At 41.3% G+C, this 25,343-nt stretch overlaps 1 protein-coding gene across 1 annotated transcript in view; it reads left to right on the plus strand.

Moving 5' to 3' along the window:
- Positions 1 to 25,343, plus strand: part of FNDC3B (fibronectin type III domain containing 3B) — a 351,337-nt gene that overhangs the window by 191,884 nt on the left and 134,110 nt on the right. The window contains exon 4 of the mRNA XM_074190931.1: positions 15,781 to 15,857. Coding sequence (XP_074047032.1) covers positions 15,781 to 15,857 — 77 coding nt within the window. The remainder of the gene's footprint in view (positions 1 to 15,780; positions 15,858 to 25,343) is intronic.

Here is a 25,343-nt window from a genome sequence, read left to right on the forward strand (position 1 = left end):
GTGTGTGTGTGTGTGTGTGTGTGTCCGTCCTTATCCTAGGGCAGGGGAGAATAGGAGAAAAGGAGACAGAGAGGGAGAGAGAGAATTCACTAAATTTTTTCAGGAACAAATTTCAAAATTGATTGTCAGTTTACAAGTTATTTTAGCAATCCTTTTCTCAGGACAGTAAAGACTGTCATGTGTATTGAACTCACAAACAATAAATATCTTAGGAAAACAAAGTGATTTTACATTCAGCATTTTATTCCTATACCAGAAGACAATGGAGTCATCATATTCCTGTTGGATGTTAAGGGACATTCTTTGGCTTGTGTGAAGGGTTGCCTCTGCCACCACCACCGCCGCCACCACCACCACCATCATCATCATAGCTCTTTGAGATGTGCCCAAGAGCCTTCAAATTATCATGTCCTTTTATTCTCATGTGATTATCTCCATTTTACAGATGAGAGAAACTGAAAGAGATAAAGTAACATTATAAAGCACCTACTATCTGCAAGGCATTGAATTAAGTCCTATTTGATCCTCACAACAACTCTGGGAGGTAGTTGCTAATCTTATTCCCATTTTACAGTTGAGGAAACTGAGGCAGGCAGAAGCTAAGTGATCTGCCCATGATAACTAAATCAGAAGTCACTTTCATTTTTCTGAAAAGCCTTTTTGGCTATAAAAAGTAGATAATGACTAATATTTGGTATATAGTATGGTTTATAAAGCTTAAAGCAGTATATGCTGTGAGCCATTATCATTAGTTATTAGTTTTATCATGCTAACAGAATGAAAAGTGAGGGAAACATTATAATGGAGCTGATAGGATGGTGAATTTGGAATCAAAAATCAAAAACCTCAAATCAAAATTCCTTTCTCAGACGCTTAGAATCTATAGGATCCTGAGCAAGTCACTTAATTTGTCTGCCTAAGTTGCCTCTTCTTTTGAAAGGGGGAAGGGGGGACAATAATAGACCCCACCTCCCAGAGTTGTTGTGAGGATATAATGAAATCATCTGCTCTCTTCTTAACTCAACTTTCTCCCTAGGAAAATAGTGATAACAGCTACCTATAATGATCAAGTGTGATGATTTCTGCAAAGCACTTTGCAAACTTTAAAATTTCTAGAAATATTCTTGTTATAATCTGCCTGAAAGAAAACACATTCGCAATAAAACCGAATAAAACTATCTTGGGGGGGTGATGTAATAATTAAACAGATTTCTTTGGGTCAATTGAAGCAACAAAGCAGTTCAATGGAATAAAGAGCTGAATCAGTCATAAAATCCTGCTTCAGATCTCTGTCTTCCTGACTTCATCTCTAATACCATGTTCCCCTATTATTTAAAGTACTGGAGAATTTCTAATGTGGAAACATCATTTTTGTTAATCCGCATTGATCAGTGTCCTGGGGGCTACAGGTGCTATTTGGTATAGAAGATATTTTATAAAGCTTTAAGCACCGGATGCCTATGAGCTATTATGTTGTTCTTAGGATTCGAATGCTAACAGAATGCAAAGTGAGGGGGATGCTACAACCTCGCTAATAGAACAGCGATTTGGAATTTGGGTGAAATAATATGAACAAAGAGGAAATGAAAAGGGAATCGGTTTGGACACTGAGCTTTTGGCTGTCCAGTTTTAACACTGCTGCTTTCTAACATGATTACTGGGAGCTTTTACAGACTCCCCTCCCCCACCCCACATGAAGTAGACATCACAAATCTAGCATATCATCTCCCATTTACAGATAGAGAAACTGAGACTGAGACAGGGAGATGCTTCTTTTAGAGTTTCACAGCTATTACGGAGCTCAGGTCCTGCTGTCCTCTTTTATGAAAATGTGGTATATAATATAGCTCCTTTAGGGGAAGGGGAGTTAAAGATGCAAATATCTAACTATTGCTTTTTCTTAGGACTGTAGATATTTTTAGTGTCTTTAGAAGTTTTGTGAAATGAAATCTCTTTTGCCCAGGTGGGAAATGTATTTTTAGAAAAGGGAACTGGCATCTAGGGTAGGGAGGGAGAGAATCTCTTTGAGTGACACGGTGCCTGCCGGGCCCCTGCTTGGTGGCACTGAGTTGCCTGCTGCCCATCTGTCTTGCATCTAGGGTCTCTCAGAATGGAAGTATTGCTACAGGCACATTTCTAGAAGTGGAAATTCAAAGGGAATCAATAGGTTGGGAAAGTTGGATCTGGATTAGTCATTTGCCAACTTCATTGTCAATACATATCATGGAGATACCTGCAATATCACTTGCCTTCCGCATTACTCATGTGGGTGGGTGCAGACACACGTTCTGTCTGCTTTCACAGATCCCTAGATAACACAATTCACCCTGGATCCCAATCATGACTCAGTTTCAGAATAAAAATGGTAAACAACATGGCCTGCTTTTTCAGTTATTTATTTTTTTGTTAACAAGAACAAATGAAAGATACACATTACATCTCAACTATGGTCCCTGGCACAGAGAGAGAGATAGGGAGACAGAGACAGAGAAAGAGACAGAGACAGAGACAGGTAGAGAGAGACAGGCAGAGAGAGAAAGACAGACAGACAGAGAGAATAGGCAGAGACAGACAGACAACACTTGATATGAAATTAGGAAGACTCATGTTCATATCCTGACTCAGACATTTACTATCTTTGTGTCTAGTCACTTAGTTTTTTTTTGATATTTGGGATTGATAAAATGCTTTAATGTTTAGGAGGCAGAATTTGAACTCAAATCTTCCTCACTTGGGTCTTGAACTCTAGTCCCTGGGCCACCCAGCAGTTTAGTTGCCTCTCAAGAAACCGTTTCCTATAAAATGGGACTTACAGTAGCATAACGTTTTGAGTATTAAACAACATACTGTCTGTGAAAACTTTGCAACCCTTAAATCATTCGGTGAGCTGTCATTAATATCTGGGTACTAAAGATCCTAAGGCCAAAATCAAAGAAATTCCATCCTTTTAGGGAGCTGACTTTTTCACAAATCTAAACATTCCAAACCCTTATAAAACCACTATTAGGAAACCTGAAGGGAGAAGGCCTCACAAAGATGATGGAAAGAAGGAAACCACAGATTCCAAGAGATGGAGATGAAGAGAGAAATCATGGCAGTCTTAGGTCACAGACTATGTACAATATAAACATCAGCTATTATTAGAAAACCTGTTTTATTTATTTTTATTTCAGTAACTGCCCCTAGAATAATATTTCATTGTCACCTTTTCCTTGTGATTATACTACCTTCTATGAATCTCGGATGTTTAAATTCTTAGAAGAAGATAGTATTTCCTTATCCTCAGAGAATAGCATTTCTTATTAAGTGATGGCCACTGTCCAGCGACTTATTTAAATGAATGCAATCATATTTCTATATATGCCTTCCTGGTTGAATGCCTCCATTCCTTAAAATCCTAGCCCCATTTTTCTGGTTTCCATGGAAGTAGAATGATTGCTTTTCTGTGTGTGGATAGTAGCTAGTGAACTATTTTAGTTAAATTATAGTGTGTATAAAATTGACAATTAGTCACTCAGAACAGCATACCCTTTTATGGAGCAGTATTGAAGACATACATATCTATGTAAATATACATATATATATATATATATATATACATATGTGTGTGTGTATGTGTGTGTGTATTATTGATATTCTTTGTTTGAATACATTGGTTACTTCCCAACATTGCCTCCTCCCTCCCCCTTAAATTAATTAAGGACCACTAGCTCCGCCTGTGATTACAATTGGCAGCACATGGTACTTTCCATGAAGATTGTTGATCATACATTAGTGGAATGGAAGGATGTGTACTTGCAGATAATAGTTTGGAAATGGGGAAGGAGGCGACTCCAGGCCCGCCTTGGACCACCCCCTCTGCCAGGAATAGAGAAAAAGGATTCTGAACATGTTTGTGTTCTGGATCCCTTTGGCCTTGTGGGGAAGTCTATACCTCCTTCAGTATCGGGTGTATAAATGCATAAAATAAAATACATAAGATCTTCAGTATTGGGTGTATAAATGCATAAAATAAAATACATAAGATCATAAAGATAAGCAGTTAGATTGAAATTTATAATCAAAATCTTTTTTAAAAAGATATAAATTCAGACTATTTTATTTTTAATTTTTGCCTGTTTTAAGAAATAAGTTTTATAGGAAAAGGAAGAAGAGTTTGTTGGTTAGGTATGTTAAGGTTTATTCACATAGTAGGTTCCTCCACATCCTTCCTAGCTTCTGCCAGCCCACTGCCATCTTTATCTTCTTGGGATTCCTCCGTCCCTTGTGATTAGCTCCCAGTGACTTCTCAGCTGTTCTTTGGGAACAACTCCCCTCCGTCCCCCTTTCCTCTCCCCCTCTCCTGCCTCCTCCCTCCCCTCCCTCTCCAAATAGCCCGACTGACCGGTGGCAGCTTTCCCACAGTCCCTGAAAGATGTTTACTAGGACTGTCAGTCTGGCTTCCAAAACCCCTTCCTGTTCCCACTTGGGCTGTTGACTGTCAGGAGCCGGCTCATCCCTTGGGTTTTTCACCCATGTCCAAAAAGCAAAGAGGAGCCAGGGAGGAGGGGAAAGGGATTCTCTTCACTCCCTCCCAGGTGAGGCCAACTCAGCATTTCAGACACTTGCAAGTTTGGCCTTGCTGACTGGCTCTTATTAGACAATGGGGAAAAAAGGAGAAAGGAACTTTTCAGGCCTTTGTTGAAAAACCAATTTCCAACTTGTTTCCTTGGGCATATATTAAAAGAGTTCTGGCCCAGCCCTCCAGTTTAGAGATAATGAGCCTCTATTTAAAAAAGCCCTATTTGTATCTTCTCTCTCTCTCTCTGTCTCTCTCTCTCTCTCTCTCTCTCTCTCTCTCTCCTTTCCTTCTTTCTTCTCTTTGTTTCTTCCTTCCTTCCTTCCTTCTTCCCTTCCTCTTTCCCTTCCCTTCTTTCTCTAGCATATGATTTTGAGTTTTAAAGACAATTTGACTACTTTCCCCTTCCTTCTTCATTGTTGCTGTGATATTACAAGTTCATGGGACCACTGACTTAGAGCTGAGAGAGACCTTGGAGGAGTATTTTGAGGTGTGGAAGCTGAGGGCCATTGAAGAGAGATGACTCAACGAGGGCCTTAAGGACCACAGCCAGCCTGTGGGTCCAGGCCTTCTTCCTTAGAAATGATGATATCTCTACCATCCCAGCCCCATCTGCCCAGTGTAGACAGTGCAGTGGGTCTGTTCTTTGGGACCTCTTCAGTGTACCCTTGAAGCCCTTGGTTCAATGGTGAGGACCCTTGAGGTGGCTGTGGCCCCTGCTAATCTGGCGCTGTCTTTTGCGAGCTTCTCCAAAGCATCTGCCTGTGGTTGAGGCCACAGCCGTGTTGTGAGTGGCAGGCCTCACCTGAGCCTGTCCAGAGACCCTGGCCTGGAAAAGCCATCAACCTGATGAACTGCTTATTTATTTTCATGCTCCCTTCAGTCTGGTCATGATTTGGAGTTATGCCTTATTTGAATGAGAATAAATCACTTAAACCCATTTGGTGAAGAATAGGGAGCCAGAGGGCTGGCTTATCATCCTGTTTTGTCATTTAGTTGAGTATTTCAAATCACTTACTATAGGCCAAGTGTGATTTTCACATTGTTAAAGTGAGGCAACCAAGATGTGACGTTCCTCTTCAAAACAGTGGTAGCAGCTGTGATTTCAACACATTTCCAAAACTCTAGTTTCCTTTTTATTTTTTTCCTTTAAAATAAACTCATTCATTCATTCCATCAACAGTGACATTGTCCAAGAGAATGGCCAATGGATATAGATAAAGCATGGTACCAACTTTAGCTTCCATCCAGGAAGGGTGAATTAGTGACTGACAGTCACAGTAATGAGTGGCCTTAGGTTCAAATGCCACAAATGAAGTTAGCTGTCTGTTTGACCTCGGGTGAGCCCCTCAACTGTCCAGGGAGCCGCGTTCCTTCTCTGTTAAATGAAGGGGTTCCAGTAATGTCCTTTTCAGCTCTCCATTTGTGACCCCTGTGGTAACTATAGACAGCTTTATTCAACAAACACGCTTGGCACTTTACCTGTGCCAAGAATGAAGCCAATTTTCAGATGGGTGTCGTAGAGAGCTGTACAGAAATACAAAGCCAGGTGAGGTCTGAAGGAATGGTTTGTTGCCAGGATGGCAGATTGGCAGAGTTGAGACTGGAAAGGGCCTTTAAGATTCTGGAGTCTTATCTCCACCCCATCCCCAAACTCATTTTACAGATAAGAAAACTGAGGACCCAGGCTTCCTGAAAGCCTATGGGGAGGAAATAGTCTGCAGGTTGATCCCAGAAGCTCTTTCCCACCTTAGCAATTGTACTTGCCCCATGCCTGCCAACATCTCCTTGTCAATACTCCCGGTGTTCATCCTGCCTGTGCTGGAAAAACCCCAATGAGCCCATCACATCCTGAGCCAGCCTTTCCCACTTTGGTCCTCTTTGCCACATGCTTATGTGTGTCTCCTAGTTCAGTTCTCTGGACCAGCCAGAACATACATGGTGGTCCTTCATACATTAGACACTGTCTTCAGTCATCTGGCTCTTTCTCTTCTATTGCAGAACCGTTTATTGACAGAAATACACAGAATATTAATAGAGCTTCTTATCTTTGAATGTTTATGTGATTTCTCCCTCCCCTCAAAAAAACCAATTTTTGAAAAAAAAGATTCGGTATTGATTCATATTTTTTAAAGTGATATTTTATATAAAGAAACAAATTTCACAAATAGTAGTCACATGCAATTTCTCATGCTTTGTCCGTTGTTCTTCTAAGTTTTGATATCAAGTCTTCCTTGTATGGCTTAGAGCTTGATTCTCCCCTTCTCAGCTTTTTTCTTTGGCGGGAGGTGGGGGGGAGGGTGGAGATTCATTTCTTAGGAGATCAGCTGCAGGTGTCCCTTGACATTGGTCTTTGCCCATAAAGCGAAACAGAAAAAGAACAATGAAACTAGGGACACAAAAGTCAGCAAAATCCCTTCCAATAGTCCTGGGCCAAATTGTGGCCAGTTATCTATGTGTCTGTTTGCCAGTGGTGCCCCGTGCATCCTGGAACGTGCCCTTTTCCTTCGCTAATCTTTTATTAAACATGCACTCTGTCGCAATTAGGTTCAGTGGAAAGTTGACAGACTTACATCCTGTTGGGGGTGGGTTCCCTCCAGTATATGTGTTTTCTAAATAATGAGTGAGTTGTTCTTGAGGAAAAAAAAAAACGAGGCAACAGATGAGCCAGTTTGCTGGGACAGAAGGTGTTCTGAGTTTGACTTTGCCACTTAAGAGCTGTGTGACCATAGGGAGGGGATTTACCTTTTTTTCCTGACTCAGTTTCCTCACCTATAAAATGGGTTTGTTTAGACTTCAAACTCCTCCCTTTACATCCATCCATCTCATCCTCTGTAATTCTAGGAATCTGTAAATATAAAATACAAGGGTCAGCCTCCCATGGCCTCCAGTTTTAAAGTTTGGGGTCGAATAGCTGGATTGTTGTTTGGTTTTTTCCCTGAGTTACTCATTGATCCACTGTCAACAAGTCCTAATTTATGAACCAGGCCTCAAGGGAAGAATTGAAGATAGAAAAAAGTAGCAAAAACAATTCTTTGCCTCAAGAATTCTATCTCCTAATGAGAGTGAGGAGTGAGATCACAGATAAATCAGAATACAAATGATTAAAAACCTGGGAGAGCTGGGAGGCCCAGGAAAGACCTTCTGGAAGAGGAGGTACTGGAGCTGAGTCTTAAAAGAAGCCAGAAATGTTTAAAGCATATCATCAAGGAGGAAGTGGGATGAGAGAATGTCTCCCTTTTATGATGAATAAGATGCTTTCAGATAACCCTCTATTTTTCCCTTGCACAGTATTATCCATTGCAGGGAGTGGGCTTCCCCAAGACACTCACTACTATGATATCTATCAGATATATTTTTGATAGCAGATCCTTCAGATTTACTGTTCCATGAAACCATTTCAGAATCATTTAATAACCATTTACCTCCTCTCTCCCTCTTCACCCCCCCATTATCTCAAAAGAAAAAAGGAAATACTTATAAATAAGTACAGTTAATCAAAACAGCTGTGTCCAAAAAATAAGTATCATCCTATCATGTCTCTCCAAAGTCTCCTCTCCAGGTGAACCAAACTTATTTCTTTCAACCAGTCCTAATTGAGATTCAGTTCAAGGCCCTTTTCCATCCTGGTGGCCATTCTGTGGTCATTGCCATTTTATCTCACTGTTCTCCTGCTTATCAAATCAACTAAACAAATGGTACTCCCACTTTTCAAGACTTCCAGAGAAGATTGCCCTGCCTATGCATAGCCCTCTTATGTTCTTCACTTCCCGGTTTAGACCCCTCATGTTCTCAGCCTGTTGAGTCACTACCCTTTCCTCCTTTTATCAAACTGATTATTTTCAGTTTTTTATATCCTGTATACATAGATTTCACTTCCCAGACTTTCATCATCTCTTTTGTTTTTCTCTATACAACTTGCCCAACTTATATTTTCAATGCATATTTTCTCTGATAGTTTTATAGTGTCTTCTTTCTAGGGAGACCGGGACTACCCCCCAAATAGGGCAGAATGCTTCCAGTCTCCAGGAATTTCTGATTCCCTTGACGATCAACTCCATCTCTTCTTTGCTGCTGGTTGACCCTACTCTGCCACTGCCAACAATACCGCCCGTTTCCTTCAGTATGGTGCCAATAGTTCCTCTGCTGCTGGGACTCAACTCCATGAAATCACAGCTCCTGTCCTGGCCCTATCCCTGGGGTTTGTGGGGCATTTCTCCACCATTATCTTATCTGAGTCTCAGTGACAACCATACGGGTTGTTTTTTATCATCCCCGCTTCATGGTGACTTGACCTATTGGCCTGTATCTGAAGCAGGGCTAATACTGAGTCCTTCTGGCCTTGCAGTCGAGCCCTCGACCTGTTCTTCCAAGCCAAGGGCAGTTCGTTGCAAAGCCATCCCCAGGGCTCTTGAAGCCAAATCCCAGAATTTTGATCATCACCTCATTCTACTCCCCTAGTTGACAATACGTTTCTGCCTCCCAGAAGAGAGAACACAGGCCTCCAGGCAGCCGGGTCTACCGGTCACCTTTAGCAACTGCCCTAGGTGGAGTCTCCTGGCTCCTCTTTTTACTCCAGTCAGATTGACTGCCTTTTCTCTCCTTAAAACAGCGGGCCTGTAACTGCTCAAAGACCTACTTGCCCCCGCTTCAGAGAGGAGCTCATGGCGGTGGCACTTTGATACCTGTTAGTGATGCTTCCCATTATATAGAATTTTGTTTTCATGAACTTTTTTAAAATAGAACATCATTTGAAAAATTTTTAAAATACCATTATCTAGTAAACTAGAATACAGGATTCCCTTTTAGTAGCATAATCCTGGTTTTCCATCCATCCTTCATCTCTATTTCTCCATCTCCCTATCCTTTCTGTCCATCCAGCCATCTCTCTCTCTCTCTCTCTCTCTCTCTCTCTCTCTCTCTCTCCCCTCTGTCTCTTTTCTCTCTCTCCTCTCTCTCTCTCTCTCTCTCTCTCTCTCTCTCTCTCTCTCTCTCTCTCTCTCTCTCCCTCCCTCCCTCCCTCTCTCCCTCCTGACAAGGAGCTTTGTATTCTATATTATGTCTCCCCTCTGGTGGTTTCTACCTGTTTTTATATTTAATGTCATCTCACTCTAATTCACTTCCTCTCTGTTCCTTTCACCTTCTACCCTATGTAGAAGTCCGTGGACTCTACCCTCCCTGAGGCATCCCATTCCCATCCTGTTTCCAGATAGCTTTTCTCACAGTGAAACATCTTAGAAAGACCACTGACTCTGGAATCAGGGGATATGAGCTTTTGTGTGTGTGTGTGTGTGTACCTCAGGCTGGTCCCTCATCCTCCCTGAGCCTCAATTTCCTCATCTGTAAGATAGAGTTGGGCTGGCCCCTGCAGTCCCTGGTAACTTGCCACAAGGGATCTTGTGAAAAGACCCTATACCCGAAGGGCTGGCAGCCTGGTTCTCAACCTTCGCTCCGAGACCAAGGGGGTGGACAGAGCTGGCAGCCAGCCCACCTTGCTCCAGAGAAATCTTTCCCAAAGCAGCTGCTGGGTGGCCGCACTGTGCAGACTTGTCAGGCAGCCAGTGTCAGAGAGACCTTGGATCAGCTTTCTGACAAAGAGCAGGTCATTGCAATGGACACCACCTCCCCCCAACTTTCCAAGATTTCCTAGAAGCTGGATGATGATATTATTGAGTTGGCTTTCTGATGAGTTAGGGGACTGTGGGAAAAACTCTGTCCTTTCCTTTCTTTTATCTTTTCTTGTTTTTAATCAGCATAGTTCACATACCTTGAGATAGGAAGAATTCTTTTCTTAAGGTGGGCCTGGGGGGGGGGGGGGAAAAGGGACAAAGAGAATGAGACTGGAAAAGAAAGTGAGAAATGTGAAATAAGCAACTTATTAAGAGGGAAACACACACACACACACACACACACACACACACACACACACCACCGCCACCACCACCACCATCATCCCTGAAGAAAAAAATGTGCAAAATGTCCTTACTTTTATCCTTTCTTTTGGTACATTGTTCTTAGAAAAGCATTCCTTGTTAAATGAACCCAAGTTCATATTCCTGGTAAAATATTCTGCTTCGGGAGGGGGGTATTCAGGAAGTCTACTTCAAAGTGGAGTTGGGGTCTGATGTTCCTCACTGTCCCCTCCCATGTCCCCAGCCACTTACATTTTTGTATAATACAAGTCACAAGAAGACCTTGACCCCATATTTTGCAGATTATGAAACTGGGATGGAATTTAAGTGGCTTATCCAGAGTCATGTAGGAAGTAAATACAATGGTGGGATATAAAGCCAGGAGTCCTCTGCCAACAGACCTGGGACTCTTTCTACCATGTGCCTTTTGCCTTATCAAAGGATTTTGGTTAAATTAAATTATATTGTAATTTGTTCAGTCCTTCTGTTGCATCCAACTTTTTGTGACCCCCTTTTTGTAGTTTTCTATCCCAAAATACTGGAACTGTTTGCCATTTCCTTCTCCAGCTCATTTTACAGATGAGGAAACTGAGGCTCAGAGACTCCATTGGCAAGCCAGAAAAGACAGGCCTCTGCCTCATTACTTCCCATTACCCCCATCCCTGGTGGATGTGGTGGACATCTTGGGAGCCATCAGAACTGGGGCGTTTGTCCGCTCTCCAGTCAACCAACTGTCCAGCCTCTCCAGGGAGAAGTTTCCATGTCCTTCCTGCTCTCCTCTATGTTGGCTTGTCTAAGTTTTGTGAAGTCCCGGGAATTCCTGGCAGCTGGGCAGGCACACCGAGAGTGTGGTGGCGAGGACCAAAACCCCTGGCTGGGACTGGATGACTTTCGGCATTTTGCCATCAGTTTGTGTGTGGTCCATTTTGCCTGTATTTAGATTCCCCTTTCTCTAAAATGGGAACAATAGCGCTGTGTCTTAGGATGCTAGCATGAGAGAGTCGGTTAACTCAGTGGACTTTGAAGATGTGGGAAGCTCATTGAGGAATTTGCCTTATTCAGTTAGGAGTTGTGCTTTTGGTTTTTTTTTATTTTAAGAAAAGAAAAAGAGAGGCTTATGACCTACAGGACTTGCTTTTCACTTAAATCTTGGTAACAGTCTAGGAGATATTTATGGATGTTTGAATTCACAGACTTGAACTTTTTTGCCAATGAGATTTTTCTATCAGTATCTCTTTCTTGGACTTTTGGTATCAAAATGGCGGAGTGTAGAGGAAACCCTCTGGATCCTCCCAAAGTCCCCTCCAGACAACCAGGAAAACAGCCTCAGAATTGATCTAGGAAGGGAAACAGCTTATCAGAGGGGCAGGAAAAGCCGGCCTGATCGAGGTGGTTGAATAGTGACGTCCAAGAGCAACAGCTGCAGGCAACTGAGTCAAACTGACAAAAGTCTAGGTCATTTCCCCAGTTGATAAACAGTCAAAGAATATTCAGGTGAAAAAAGCAAAGCTATCTGTAGTCTTAGGAAAAAACATTCGACCTTACTATTGATCAGAGCAAATTAATCTATTGGAGTGATTAATGTGACAATAAAAAAAAGTTGGATATGGAGGACGGGGTGTTGGAGGGGATGTTCCCCTCTTGCCTTTCCCTCCTCTGTTCCTTTCTTTCTATCTCTCATCGTTAGTCCAACAATCAGCACTTTTCGACCCATTTCTAGATGAGCTGGTAACCATCCAAACGGTGACTATTCTAGCCCCCCCCCTCCCACTTCTGCCACTCAGTTCTTTGGATTCTGAGTCTCAGACTCTAGGGTGGACCCTTGTATCCCCTTCCGGAGCTCCTGGACCTAGGGAAGTTGTTAGTCCTTTTGATTACTGACAGATTCTCATCAGCAAGTCTGAGACCTGGTCTGTTCTTAGGCAGCCTCTATTGTGGAATCTACCTACTGATTGGGGCCTCTGGAAGCAGGGGGCTGGGGCAGGGAATTCCTCTCATTCCAGCATCACTAATAGGATTCGCTCTGGCTTCCGTTTTGAACTAATGAATGGCCAAAGAAAAGGTGGAACTCTTTACTTCTGAGAGGAGACCTCCCTGCTCCCTGGAGGAACCTGTTCTGCCTTGGAAATGTTCCCTCTATATTGTGGGAGGTCATTTTGAGGGCTGTTGATGACCACTGCCCGAGCAGGGGGAGGGGGTGGGAGAGGAAAGGGTGGTAAAGCCATTTGGCCTCTCTTGAAATCTCGAAGGGGGGGAAGAAAAATATTTTCAACATTCAAACCATTCACTTGCCCCACATTCTTCAAACCTTTTTCCACAAATGACTTTAGCAGTTTTAAGGGTCATGCCAGAGGTTAAGAGCCCCGCTTGCGTGGTGTCCGTTTTGGTGATTAAAAACCAATCCTTTTTTGAAATGGTCGCATTTCTGCTCACAAGATCTACTGGGGGAAAAGCTTTGATGTCTTCCTCTAGGAAAATTTTTGTCCTTTATTAAAATGATTGACAGGAAGTAGTTGGTTTGAAAGGATTCTCCAAACCTCGCTAAGTGGGGATTACTTTCCTACTACTTTTTCAATATAATAAATTTAAATGTAATATACTATATAAACATTAAATATTGTATGAAAATATATTAATTAATATAGCCTATAAAATCAACAAATATAATACATTATAAAATCAGGAGCTTGTGAGGCTCTAGAGAGCCGGTGATCTGTGGCTAGTCACTTAAGCTTATTTGGTTAAGGACAATGGGAATGCTACTGCAGCTGGAGTCTTAAGTCCTGGGTTTGAATCTTGTCTTTGGCTTTCATCACCTTGAACCTATCAATTCATTTCCTTGAGATATAGTAGGTACATGAGCTTTCCAACAAGTCTTCAGTTTGGGTTTTTTTTCTTGGTGACCTCAGAATTGTTGCTTGAAACCTTGAGCCCCAGTTTTTAACTCTGTAAAATGGGTGGTTTTGTCCCTTTCTACAGGAAGGGTCAGTTCTGAGGGAAGTGTTTTTGCACACTTGGTGTATATATGTATGTAATGCTCCATAAAGTTGAGTTCCTTTAGAGTATGGAAAATTGGTTGTCTGGAAAATGACAAGATTTCTCTAGAGTCCTTGCTGTATGATTTCCTTGTTGGTTTTTGTAATAATTGGGCAATGCTATTGTCTCATTTCCCATCTCTTCCCCTGTAATAACATGGATAAAGGTGGTGCATTGAAGTGAAAGGTGAATTATCTTGATGTAGCAATGCAAAGATGAGTGCTTCATGGCTTTTTTGTGTCAGGGAGAGAGAATTTCATGCCCCACACGTCCCCTCCCATTCCGTTATTTTTGGCAGCTCCGAAAGGATTTTCACTCTCAATAATCAGTTGCAAGACTGGGGGGAGTGGGTTGGGAATGGAGTAGAATCAGATAAATCACTCACCCAGGAGGGTAAAGGAGGAACTGGAAAGTCCCAGGAGCCAGGGTTGGCATGGGGAAGGTCTCTTACTCAAGAGGAAATGAGCTAAACAAGCCTAGATTGCCATCTCCCAAGCTCATTACTGTGACCCATGTGCTCATGAGCCATCGGTCTGATGGTTGGGAATAGAGTTGACCCTGTTTCTTGGGTAATTGACTGCTGGGAATGGTTGTACTCTTGTGCCCAGGGAGTGACTGGACCATTTACTAAAGAAGACCTTCTCCCATCCATCCCATGTCTTCTGATCTCAGTGGTTCTTGTCCTCCTTCTTCTGTAAGTCCTCCTTATATCTGCTCTAATACAGAGAAGTCCTTCTGCGGATTATTTTAAGCTTTTGTGGAGTCCACTGCAGTGGCTTGGTATGCCCACTGGTTATCCCTCCCTTTCATTGCATGGCCAGGCTGCCTTCTTTTCCATCCATCCCTGTCTCTGAAGATACAGTTTCAAGACATCAGCCCGTGATCCTTCTGAGTGATGGCGTTCAGTTGTTGTTATTGCTCAGTCGTGTTCTACTCGTTGTGATCCCTTTTGAGGTTTTCTTGACAAAGATAATGGAGTGCTGTTTCCTTTTCTGGCTCATTTTACAAAGGAGGAAACCGAGGCAAGTAAGGTTAAGTGACTAGCCAAAGATCACACAGATTGGAACTTGGGTCTCTGTCCTTTGAACCACCCCAGCTGCCCCTTACATATATTCTGCATTTCCATTTTTAGATCTTCCCACTAGCAAAATCAAAGACTTATCCCAGATGGTTTTAAATCCATCTTTAGCCTAAAAATGACCATTCCTTCATCTCTGTTTTTAGATTAAAGATAGATTTAAAACCATCTGGGATAAGTCTCTGATTTTATTGGTGTGGGAATGTCACAACCTCTAGGGCTACTTATTCTGTGAAGCTCTCACCCAAACCTTTCTCCTCTCAGTGGGCTAGAGACCTTCCTTTGGATTTCCAGGTTTTCTCCCATGTTCAGGATACTTACTGGGAAGCTGGCACAATTGCATTGTTCTTTCTTCATGGCCACATATATGATTTTGCAGTCACATGTATCCTTCTGAAAGCCTAAAAACCACAGTTTTATATTAATTTGAAGGAGATTGGATTGAAATGATAAAAAGCATTCCAAAACAGGTAGCAAAGCCATCTCTGGTTGCTATGGGATTATCTAAAAGTATTTCCTGTTTGAAAGCAAACTCTATTTCTCACAGCCCCTACCCTATTCTTTAAATGACTTGGGTATCCTATTCTCTAATTAAACTGCTGGACAATCCAAACCCAGGCAATTGAAATTTTTTTGCCTTTAAGGTTACTTCCATTTCAAATGAATGGATTTTATTGAATTTTATTGTATAAGATACTTAAGAATTCATTCATGTGATCAGAGTCTGGTTTCCAAAGGAGGAAAGCAAGATCACCTCCAAGTTGGTGTGGTTTTTAGAAAAACTGTCCTCATTTGAACATCCCCTTCCCTCCTTGCCCCTGGACAAACCCCACCTATCTAGAGAGCAGAACACGGAAAATGCACTTGCAGTGTTCCACAGTCTGCATCAAACCCAAGCCTGAGGGAATTTTGAAATTAGATTTGAGTCATAGATTATCCCTTTTTTCTCTCCTGAAAAACTGGAGAATTCATTGAATTCTCTGATTTTGAAACTGAGAGCAAGAAGATGACTGAGAAGTCCTCACAGCGAGAAGGCTAAGTATAATGTAGTGATGTAGAGAAACCACCACAGATGGTGATCAGATGTCTTCTCTTTGGATCATCCATAGGAAACAATGCATTGATTAGTTTGGAAACCAGATCTTTTTTTGGGAGGGACAGTACTCATATCTTGTTTTTCTCTTTTTTTCTTCTAGGACCTGCTGAAGTTCCCATGATGTCACCTAATGGATCCATTCCCCCCATTCATGTACCCCCAGGATACATCTCCCAGGTAAATCCATCATTCATCTGACCCAGACTTGCTTCACCTCATAGTCTTAGGTTGAAAGGAGCCCATCAGGGGTAAAGAATTTAGGAAAGGGGCAACTAGCACCGGCCCTGGAGGACCTGAGTTCAAATCCAGTCTCGGACACTTAATAATTACCTAGCTGTGTGACCTTGGCCAAATCACTTAACCCCATTGCCTTGCAAAAACCGAAAAAGAAAAAAAAAAGAATTTTGGGAAGCCACCTGAGAAGATCTTATTTTATAGACAAAGAAACTGAAGCCAAAGAGTTTGTGTCTTGAACTCCAAATCCTATGTTCTTTCCCTTGGACTTTGTGACTTAAGACTTTTGTATCACCAAAGCTTTCCTGTTAGTTCCTTTAGCACAAAGGGTCTGCAAATGTGTTGAGTTGGGCAGGGTCTTAGTGGTTCCAATAGAGTTGTCTTCTCTTGCCTTTCCTCATCTTAGTCTCTGCATCAATTAATCATTCAGCAAGCTGTTTATGTAGGCTTGGCCGTGGTCTAATGGCTCCAAATAGAAAGAAAAGCAAAAACATGCCCAAAGTACTAATATCCAAATGGGGAAGGCAGCCTACAGAAATCAGACTGTGGAAGATAAAAGCAGAGTAGATGGACAATTGTGACTATTGAAGGAAGCCAAAGATTATAAACCAGGGAAAAGACCTAAATACAAAAGAACTTAGTTGATTGGACTGATTATTTGATGTGGTTGGACCCATCACAGTAGGAGCTTAGTGAAGGAGGGATGGGGGGGGGGGGACTTGAGTCAGGGAGACCACCTAGCAAATTAAGGTAGCTTTCCAGGCCAGAAGTGATGGGGATCTTGGATGATGGGTCAATGCTCTATTAGTGGGAAACAAACAAACATACACAAGAGATTTTATTGAGAACCACATTGAGATTTGTCAATTGATTGGATATGTAGCGTGAATGCAGGAGAATTCAGGATGATGCCGAGGTTGCCGACCTGGGTGACTGGGAGAATGGCGGTAAGGGAAGAGTTTGGGAGGAAAGAATGAGTTCTGTTTTGGACCTAGAGAATTTAAGACGTCTGTGGGGCATCAATCAAAAAAGCAATAGGCAATTTCTGATGAGTGATTAGAACTTGGAAAGGAGTCCAGGGCTGGATCAGTAGACCTTCAAAAGGGATCATTGACCTCATAAGAGATGATGAGGTTAAGATGAAACAAAAAAAAAACAGAAAAAAAAGAAGGGCCTAAAACAGGACTTTGGGATTGAGGTGAAGTGCCTACCTACCAGCAGATGTGATATAGGTAGGGATTCAGCAGAAGAGATTGAGAAATGGTCAGAGAGGTCTAGGGGAGATTCAAGAGAGATTAGAATCCAAGAGAGTATCTGGGAGGAAAGGTTGTCCATTTCATCAAATATGGCAAAGAAGTCAGGAACCTTGAGCATTAAAGGTTTCTTTGTCCTTGGTGGATTTCCCATCTCTTTGGTCTGGTGGGACAGAATCTCTGCCCAGTGATCCCCATCTGTGTAAAGACACAGTGGAATAGGTTTAGATTCACTGCCCCCTTTGCCTCTCTACTGTCAATCTCCTGCCCCCTTCTCATCCCTTTCCCCCCACACACTAATTTTTCCTATTTGGGGGTGGAATAGGAAAATATTCTACAGAATATCTGAGGCTAGAGAGAGAGAGACTTGAGTTTCCTAGAATTCTATCAAAAAGCCTCCGTTAAACCAACACTCTATAGATATATAGATATAGATGTAGATATATCTAGAAAGTAAGCCAAAACCAAAACCAAAAAGCCAAAGAGAGTGAAATCCAATAGAAGCTGCTACTTGTAAAAAACTATTTACCACAAATGTATATAGACAGGATAAATCCAACAATTGTATTGGCAGCTAGGTAGTACAGTGTTTAGAGCACTAGCTCTCTCAGAGGGCCTGAGTTCAAATCTGACCTCAGTCACTTAGAACTTAGTAACTGTATGATCTTGCATGTATCACTTAACCCTGATTGCTTTGCATCCAGGGCCATCTCCGGGTGTCCTGACTCATATCTGGCCACTAGACCCAGATGCTCTGAAGGAGAAAGTGAGCTCCCCTCACTTAAAAATCTGATCACCTCCCTGATGTCATGGTCTTCTTTGAAACCAGGGACAATAATCATCATCATCATCTGATGGGATAAATAGGGGATAATCAACAAAGAGAAGACTTTAAGAGATAAGAGTATTATCATTAGAGATAAACTGGAAGGAATCTTTAGAAGCATCTAATTCAACCCTTCCTTCTCCCTACTTTTAGAGATCAGGAAACTAAGGCTACAATTTGTAAGTAAAGTCAACATTTGAATTCACATCTCTTATGTACCACCATGCCCCGCCTTGGGAAGAGTCCAATGAGCCACTTGTTGCCATGGCAGCAGAATGGCATCTTTGAGAACATCTTGTGCCCACCTGGTTGACACATACCCACAGAGCTCTGTGGTGTCTGCTCAACCCATTTAGGGGTTTCTGCTTTGCACCCCCCCCCGCTCTGACTCAGGATAGTTTCTCAAGAACTTGGGGCACACCTGACTCTGTCAATCACCATTGTACAATGCAGGATTTACGGTTAATCTAATTTAGGGCTCTCCTTTGAGAAGGGAGATTAAGAAAAGTGGCAGGCCTAATGGATGAAAAGAAATGATTTTTCCTGTTTGTGTACCAAGACTCCACCTCCTAGGATTGGAATCTTCCCAGGGCATCTCCAACCTTGGGAAAGTTTTGTAATGACCTTCAGTCTCCGAGCATCATCTGTGACATGAGAGGCTTGACCATATGGATCCTATGGGTGATTCTGGAGATGTCACCAAGGGTCTTTCCTATCAGAGCTCCAGAATAAACTATAAAATACTTTCTGTGGGCACACATTATCTATTGGAAGTGTTTCTTGGCAATTTAGGGGCATGGAAAAAAACAGTTAAAACTGGAGAAAATTCACTGAGAGAGAAAAAAACATAGTTTTAATGTTTTTTAAATTTTGAAATCCTTATTAAACATTGGGACAAGTGATCAAAGAGGAGAGAGTAAGAACATGGAGTGAACAATCTCTGTAAATTTTACAAAGAAAGTCACATCCTTAATGACATTACACCTAAGGTCCCTTAAAATAGCCTTCTAAGCAACAGGCTCCTGGTTTGAAAGGGTTCTAAAAATTGACTTTGTTTTCCATTTTCTGTATTGTTAAGAACAAAATAGTCTTCATTGGAGAATGGCTGAATTTTGGGGCATCAATCAAAGGAGATTTCTAATTTTCTAAATGTAAACATATTTATTTCTTCACTGCGTCAGGCCAATTCCAGTCACAGATGTCTTCCCTCCTCTGATGGGAGCTGTTCTAAGACTTTGCTCCTGTGTTCTCCTTTTTTGCACAACCCAGTTATTGGCACATCTGCCTGCTTTGGCAGATGAGTAAATTGTTTATTTAAGTCATGGTGAGCAAGGAACATAGAAAGAACAAAGGCGATGGGGGCCAGCATTTCCAACAAGGATACTCAGTGATAGAGAAGACAGAGTGGCCTAGAAGACCATGAGGGCCCAAGTTGGGATGACCACCATGTGGCCCTTACCAGCTGTTTCATAGGGGGTCAGTCACTTGGGTTAGTCTAAGTGACGTAGGCACTTGGCTCCTGAGTTGCCAGTGGGTGGAATGGGACAGGGAGACTGGTCAAAAAACCATTCTGTGCTAGAGAGATGGCAACATCCAAAGACAGCCAAGAATCAGTGCAAAAGGAGGATGACTCCCCAGCAAGTCGAATCACCAGATTTTATATGTGGAGTGAGAGACTGGAGAAGAGGACAAAGGAAGTTTGAAAGTTTGGGTGACTTCTTGACATGGGTACTCAGTATGGAGAAGTTGGGGAGAGGGAGGGGTTGGGAAAGTCAGTTCTGTTTTGGACATAATGAGTTTGAGATGCTCAAAAGGCAGTTAGTGATGGAAGGACTGGAACATTGGAAAGAAGTCATCTTATCCATATAGGAAAGATAATCGATTCCATGTAGCTGATGATATCTCCAAATGAGATGGGAGAGAGCAGGAGTTCTTTCCCTGTTCTTTTTTTCTTCTTTTTTGTCATGGACACCGTTGCCACTTTGGTGGTACCTATGATATTTTAAAATGTATAAAATAAAAGGAAAAGGATTATAAAGGAGACCAATTATCTTGAAATATAGATATCACAACAAAAATGTGCATACCCTTTGACCCAGCAATACTACTACTAGGTCTATATGCTGAAGAGATGATGAAAAAGGGTAAAAACATCACTTGTACAAAAATATTTATAGCAGCCCTGTTTGTGGTGGCAAAGAAATGGAAATCAAGTAAATATCCTTCAATTAGGGAATGGATTAGCAAACTGTGGTATATATATATGCCATAGAACACTTGTTCTATTAGAAACCAGGAGGGACGGGATTTAAAGGAAGCCTGGAGGGATTTGCATGAACTGATGCTGAGTGAGATGAGCAGAACCAGAAAAACACCGTACACCCTAACAGCAACATGGGAGTGATGTTCAACCTTGAAGGACTTGCTCATTCCATCAGTGCAACAATCGGGAACAATTTTGGGCTGTCTGCAAAGGAGAATATCATCTGTATCCAGATAAGGAGATGTGGAGTTTGAACAAAGTTCAAGGACTATTCCCTTTAATTTAGAAAAAGACAGATATCTTATTGTCTGATCTTGTTACCTCTTAGACTTCTTGTCTCTTTTTTAAGGATATGATTTCTGTCTCATCACACCCAATTTGGATCAAGGTACAACATGGAAACAAAATAAAGACTGACAGATTGCTTTCCCGGGGGGAGGGGGGGGGAGTAAGATTGGTGGGAAAATTGAAAAACTCAAATAACATCTCTAATAAACATAAATTTAAAAAAAAGAAATACAGATATCAAAACGCTAAGAAGGAACCCATTAATAAACAACATACGAAGAAATCTAGAGGGATAAGATAAGATGGCCAAGGACAGATATGAGGAATACCCGGGCTTCTGGGATGGAAAGTCAGCAAAGAAGGCAGAAGTGGCCAGAGAGGTCAAAGACAAATCAGGAAAGAGACACAATTGTGATGGACAGTGTCAAAGGTAAAAAAAGAGGATTAACAAGGATGAGGACTGAGAAAAGGACCTTGGACACAATAATTAAACCATTGATGACTTTGGAGAGAGCACGTTTAGGTGAATGATGAAGTTGAAAACCAAATTATACTGTTTAGGAATGAGAAAAGAGGAAAGTAGAATACCACAGATATCAAACATTCAGACTTTCAGCTGCAGGCAACCCCAAACACTCCTGAATCTGGCCCAAACCACAAATTAAAATGTAATTGGGAGATACTTGGCAAAATATATAAAAACACGTTGCATAGATAGTATTAATAAGTGGTTTTCTAAGTCACACACACAGATGGATGGATTAGATAGATAGATAGATAGATAGATACAGATATAGATAGATATATAGATATGTATGTATGTATGTATGTATGTATGTATGGTTTAAAGACCTCTGTTTCTCTATAAGTTTGTCACCATTGCTTTACATGTCTTTCATAAAGTAACATTCACCCAGTGATAAAGTCACAGATGTTTTGATCAGTTAACGGAAAATAGTTGATCACTTAGAATGCCGCACTTTAACAAAAAATAGTTTGAATGAGATCTTGAAATTAGCTCAATCTGGATTGAAATCCTGATTCTTTGATTCCTCAGTCAATAAATATTGGTTAGCATTGACTGCAAGCAAGACACTGTGCCAAATAACTGGTGTTACAAAGAAAGACTAAAGACAATCCTTGCTCTTAAGAAGCTTCCAGTTTAATAGGGGGAGATAATATCCCCATGACTTTTTGCTGCCAAGATATAGGTGGGATAATTTGGAAAGAAGACATTCAGATTTAGAGATATTTTTGTATTCTGGAGAGTTAACCCTGATTTAAGTGACTCCTTAACCCTTTAGAGCCTCATCTTCTCAGCAGAATAAGGATGTGATAATAATAAGTCATCATTGGCTTTACAAGGGATGGGAATACTTTGTAAACCTGTTATGATTAATTAGACACTGTTTGGTTCTTGATCAAAATAAGATACTTCTTCTGTCTTGTATGTCTTCATGTCTCTGGCTCTGTCTATATTTCTCTCACATATATCCCAATTTCTATAAGAGAGCTTTTCTATCCTCCTTCCACCCCCCAGAGGCTAGTGACCTCTTGTATACTCAGTGTGTATTATATATGTTTTCATTTATTAAATGATGTGGAGAGTGGAAAAGCAAACTCTTCCAGTCTCTTTGCCAGGAAAATCCCAAATGGGATCTGAAGAGTCAGACACAATTGAAATGAATGAACAAGGAGTTGTTTTCATGTCGTCTTCCCCATTTAGGTTATGCGTTCTTTGAGGACAAAAGCTGTTTTTGCCCCCCTTTTTTTTGGTCTCCCCAGTGCTTGCCAGATTCCTATGTTCTCAATAAATGGTTTTTGACTCACAGGGACACTCAAAAAGATCCCTGCCCTCCCCCCAGCACGCGCACACATAGAGTTATGTGATTTCTACAGTGGAAGGAACCCCATTCTCAATGCCACTCAGCACCTATTTAGTAATTCTTTTGGTTCCAAGGGATTTTAATCCCTGTGACCCTGGTAGGATAATTGACCTCCACAACTGCAGGTCATTCACGCAGCCAGTCTGTCATAAAGCACTTGGACCAAAGGTCTTTCAGACTCCAAACCATTGTCCTTAACATGACAACAAGTCCCACAGTTATCTCCATCTACTTATAAAAACAGCAAATTATGCTAGCCAAAAATATAATAAGAGTTGTAGTATACACAGCCACATAAGAAATAGCTCATATTCTTGAGACTTTACCAAAGAGTAGCAGTCAATGAGAAGGTTTTTCAAGAGATGAAGAGTGCTTCTGTTAATTCTTGAGTTTGTCCTCCCATTACAGGCAAAACAAGAACTCAGAATCATAGAGTGTAAGATAAACTTTGAGAGTTGGAAGAGACCTTAGAAACCATTTAGGTCTAAACAGTTTCTTTTGAATATCCAGTTGTTAGCAGTCAACTGAAACCTCCCCAGGAGACAACCTAAGAGATGAGGAATGTCATATGTGGTAAACTTGAAACATCTTTTCAATGGCCAATTGTAGATAGAGATGAGTAATATTAGCTACTTTAGGCAAGAAATGGGAGTGTTAGGGGTACCATTTTGGAAAAGAGAGAAAGTGACTAGAATGCCTTCCTTAACATCAGTTAGAGTCATGGTATCCAAACAACCCATTCTCCAAAAGTAAGGACAGGTCATCTTATTTCTCTCTCAAAACATGGAAGACTCTGAGTCAGAAGAAAACCAAGGAAAACCCTATAATTCAATTGATCGACCCTGTTAAAAACATTGGTATAGAATATATCCCAAAGGAGGTGTTGAGAAGAAGGAGCCAAGTTTGAGCTGGTTTATGTTCTCCCTCCTTCCCTCCCTCCTTCCACTCCTTCCTTCCTTCCACTCCTCCCTCCCTCCCTTCCTCCCTTCCTTCCTCCTACACTCCCTGCCTCTTTTTTTCTCTACTTAAAGATTTCTATTATGGGAGAATCAAGTCCACTGGAGACAACTCTATCGGATAGCTCTAATTTTTGGTAAATCTTTCCCTTCCCCAATCCTAAATCTTCCTCTCTGAAATATCCGCCCTTTGTTCCTAGACCTGGCCTCTGCAGCTAAGCAAAACTGGTCTAATCCCTTTTCCATATGTGAGCCTTCCAGTACTCAAAGACAGTAATTATGTCTCCTTGTGGTCTTTTCTGCAGTCCAAACTTCGCCACTTCCCTCCACTGATCCTTTATTGGATGGCCTCAAGGCCCTTCACCTGCCTCATTGCCTTTCATTTCTTCGGTGACCATAAGACAATTGACCACCCATGATATTGCCTGGATTTGAGAAGATGAGAACAGAATTTCCTTTACACAAAGAAAGCTTCAGTCAGACTGTGAGCTATAGGCAGTGTCTGCTCTTTACCCAGTAGCTTTAGCTAGGAGTTAAAAGATAGGCTTCACATGTTAATGGTTGGTGGACTGCAGGATATCCGTTAGTCTTTTCAGCCTCATCTGAATATTGTCATCTTTCCTGGTAGTAACCACTGCTCTTTTTTAGGTAATAATATCATCTACATTAATAATAAATGCCATAATAGCAGTTATGTTCATATAATACCAATATTATAACAAATAATACCATCAATATGCTAATTACATATACTTACTCCATTATATGTACTTATATTAATACCACATTGATACCAATAATACTGTTAAATAATATCAGTAATGACAAATTTTACTATTAATGGCTTTTATATAGCACTTCGAGCCTGCAAAGCTCTTTATATATGATAACTCCTTTGGGTCTCCCAATAATTCTGGGAGGTGGACGCTATGATTATCACTTTCTTATAAGTTGGAAAACCGAATGAATTGCCCAGGATCATATAGCTAGTAAGTATCTAAAGGAGAACTTGACCTTAGGTCTTCTGCCTCCCAAGTCTAAAGCTCCATCCATTACGGATCCTCATTTCCATTTTACGGGGCCAACTCATGAAGACATCTATGATGTGGGAAAGAGTGATGAATTTCCACTTTCATTGTTACCAGTGTGACATTGAGAAAGTCATGTAAATTCTAAATCACATTTTCCTCATCTTTGAAATGACTTAAATGAACTCCAAAGTCCTTCCCAACTATGATCTTATGAAATTATTTGCATCCAACTGTCTTGATTCCAGGGGGGATTGTTAACATTCTCCCAAGTTTTGACTATTGATGAAGGTGTTCTTTGCTAACTGCTGGAGATAAAAAGGAAAAAAAAGCAATTTTCCAAATCACCAAGAAAGACAAACTTTTTTGGTCAATGTCTTTTATGAGCCAGGGACAGTGGAAAAATACAAGAAGATTGCAGAGGATGTCATTGTTAGAGAAAATTGAGTAGGATTGTGCTGCCTGCCCCATGGAGCCCTTTGCACTTAGTCCACAATGTGCAGACACAGAGGTGATGACCATGCCTTTCCCAAAATCCTCTTCGCACAGCATAACTCTGTTGCCTTTGTCACTTAGGAGGGATGGTTTTCCTCCCATTTCTAAGACTTGTCTCCATCATGAGTTTTCTTACTGATCTGTGGAAACACTTCATTCTAGCTAATGATTTATATTTAAGATGTCCTTAAGCAAATGCTCAGAATTACGTTTTTTCCATTCTAGCATAGTCTTTGGCAATGGATTTTTTCTGTAGTTAAAGGAAAAACTATATGTTGAATCCCAAAGGAGAAAAGAAACCTTGGAAAATCATCTAAATCAACTTTCTTCCATGTGGGAAACTCTTCTCACTGGCGTCTGACTTGATGATGAAGACTAATTTGAGAGTGTATGGAGGACAAATTAAGCCATGCCAGTAGCTCCTCTCTTCTTTA

The sequence above is a fragment of the Macrotis lagotis genome, chromosome 6 (assembly GCF_037893015.1).
Source record: "Macrotis lagotis isolate mMagLag1 chromosome 6, bilby.v1.9.chrom.fasta, whole genome shotgun sequence".
In the NCBI taxonomy this organism is placed as follows: domain Eukaryota; kingdom Metazoa; phylum Chordata; class Mammalia; order Peramelemorphia; family Peramelidae; genus Macrotis; species Macrotis lagotis.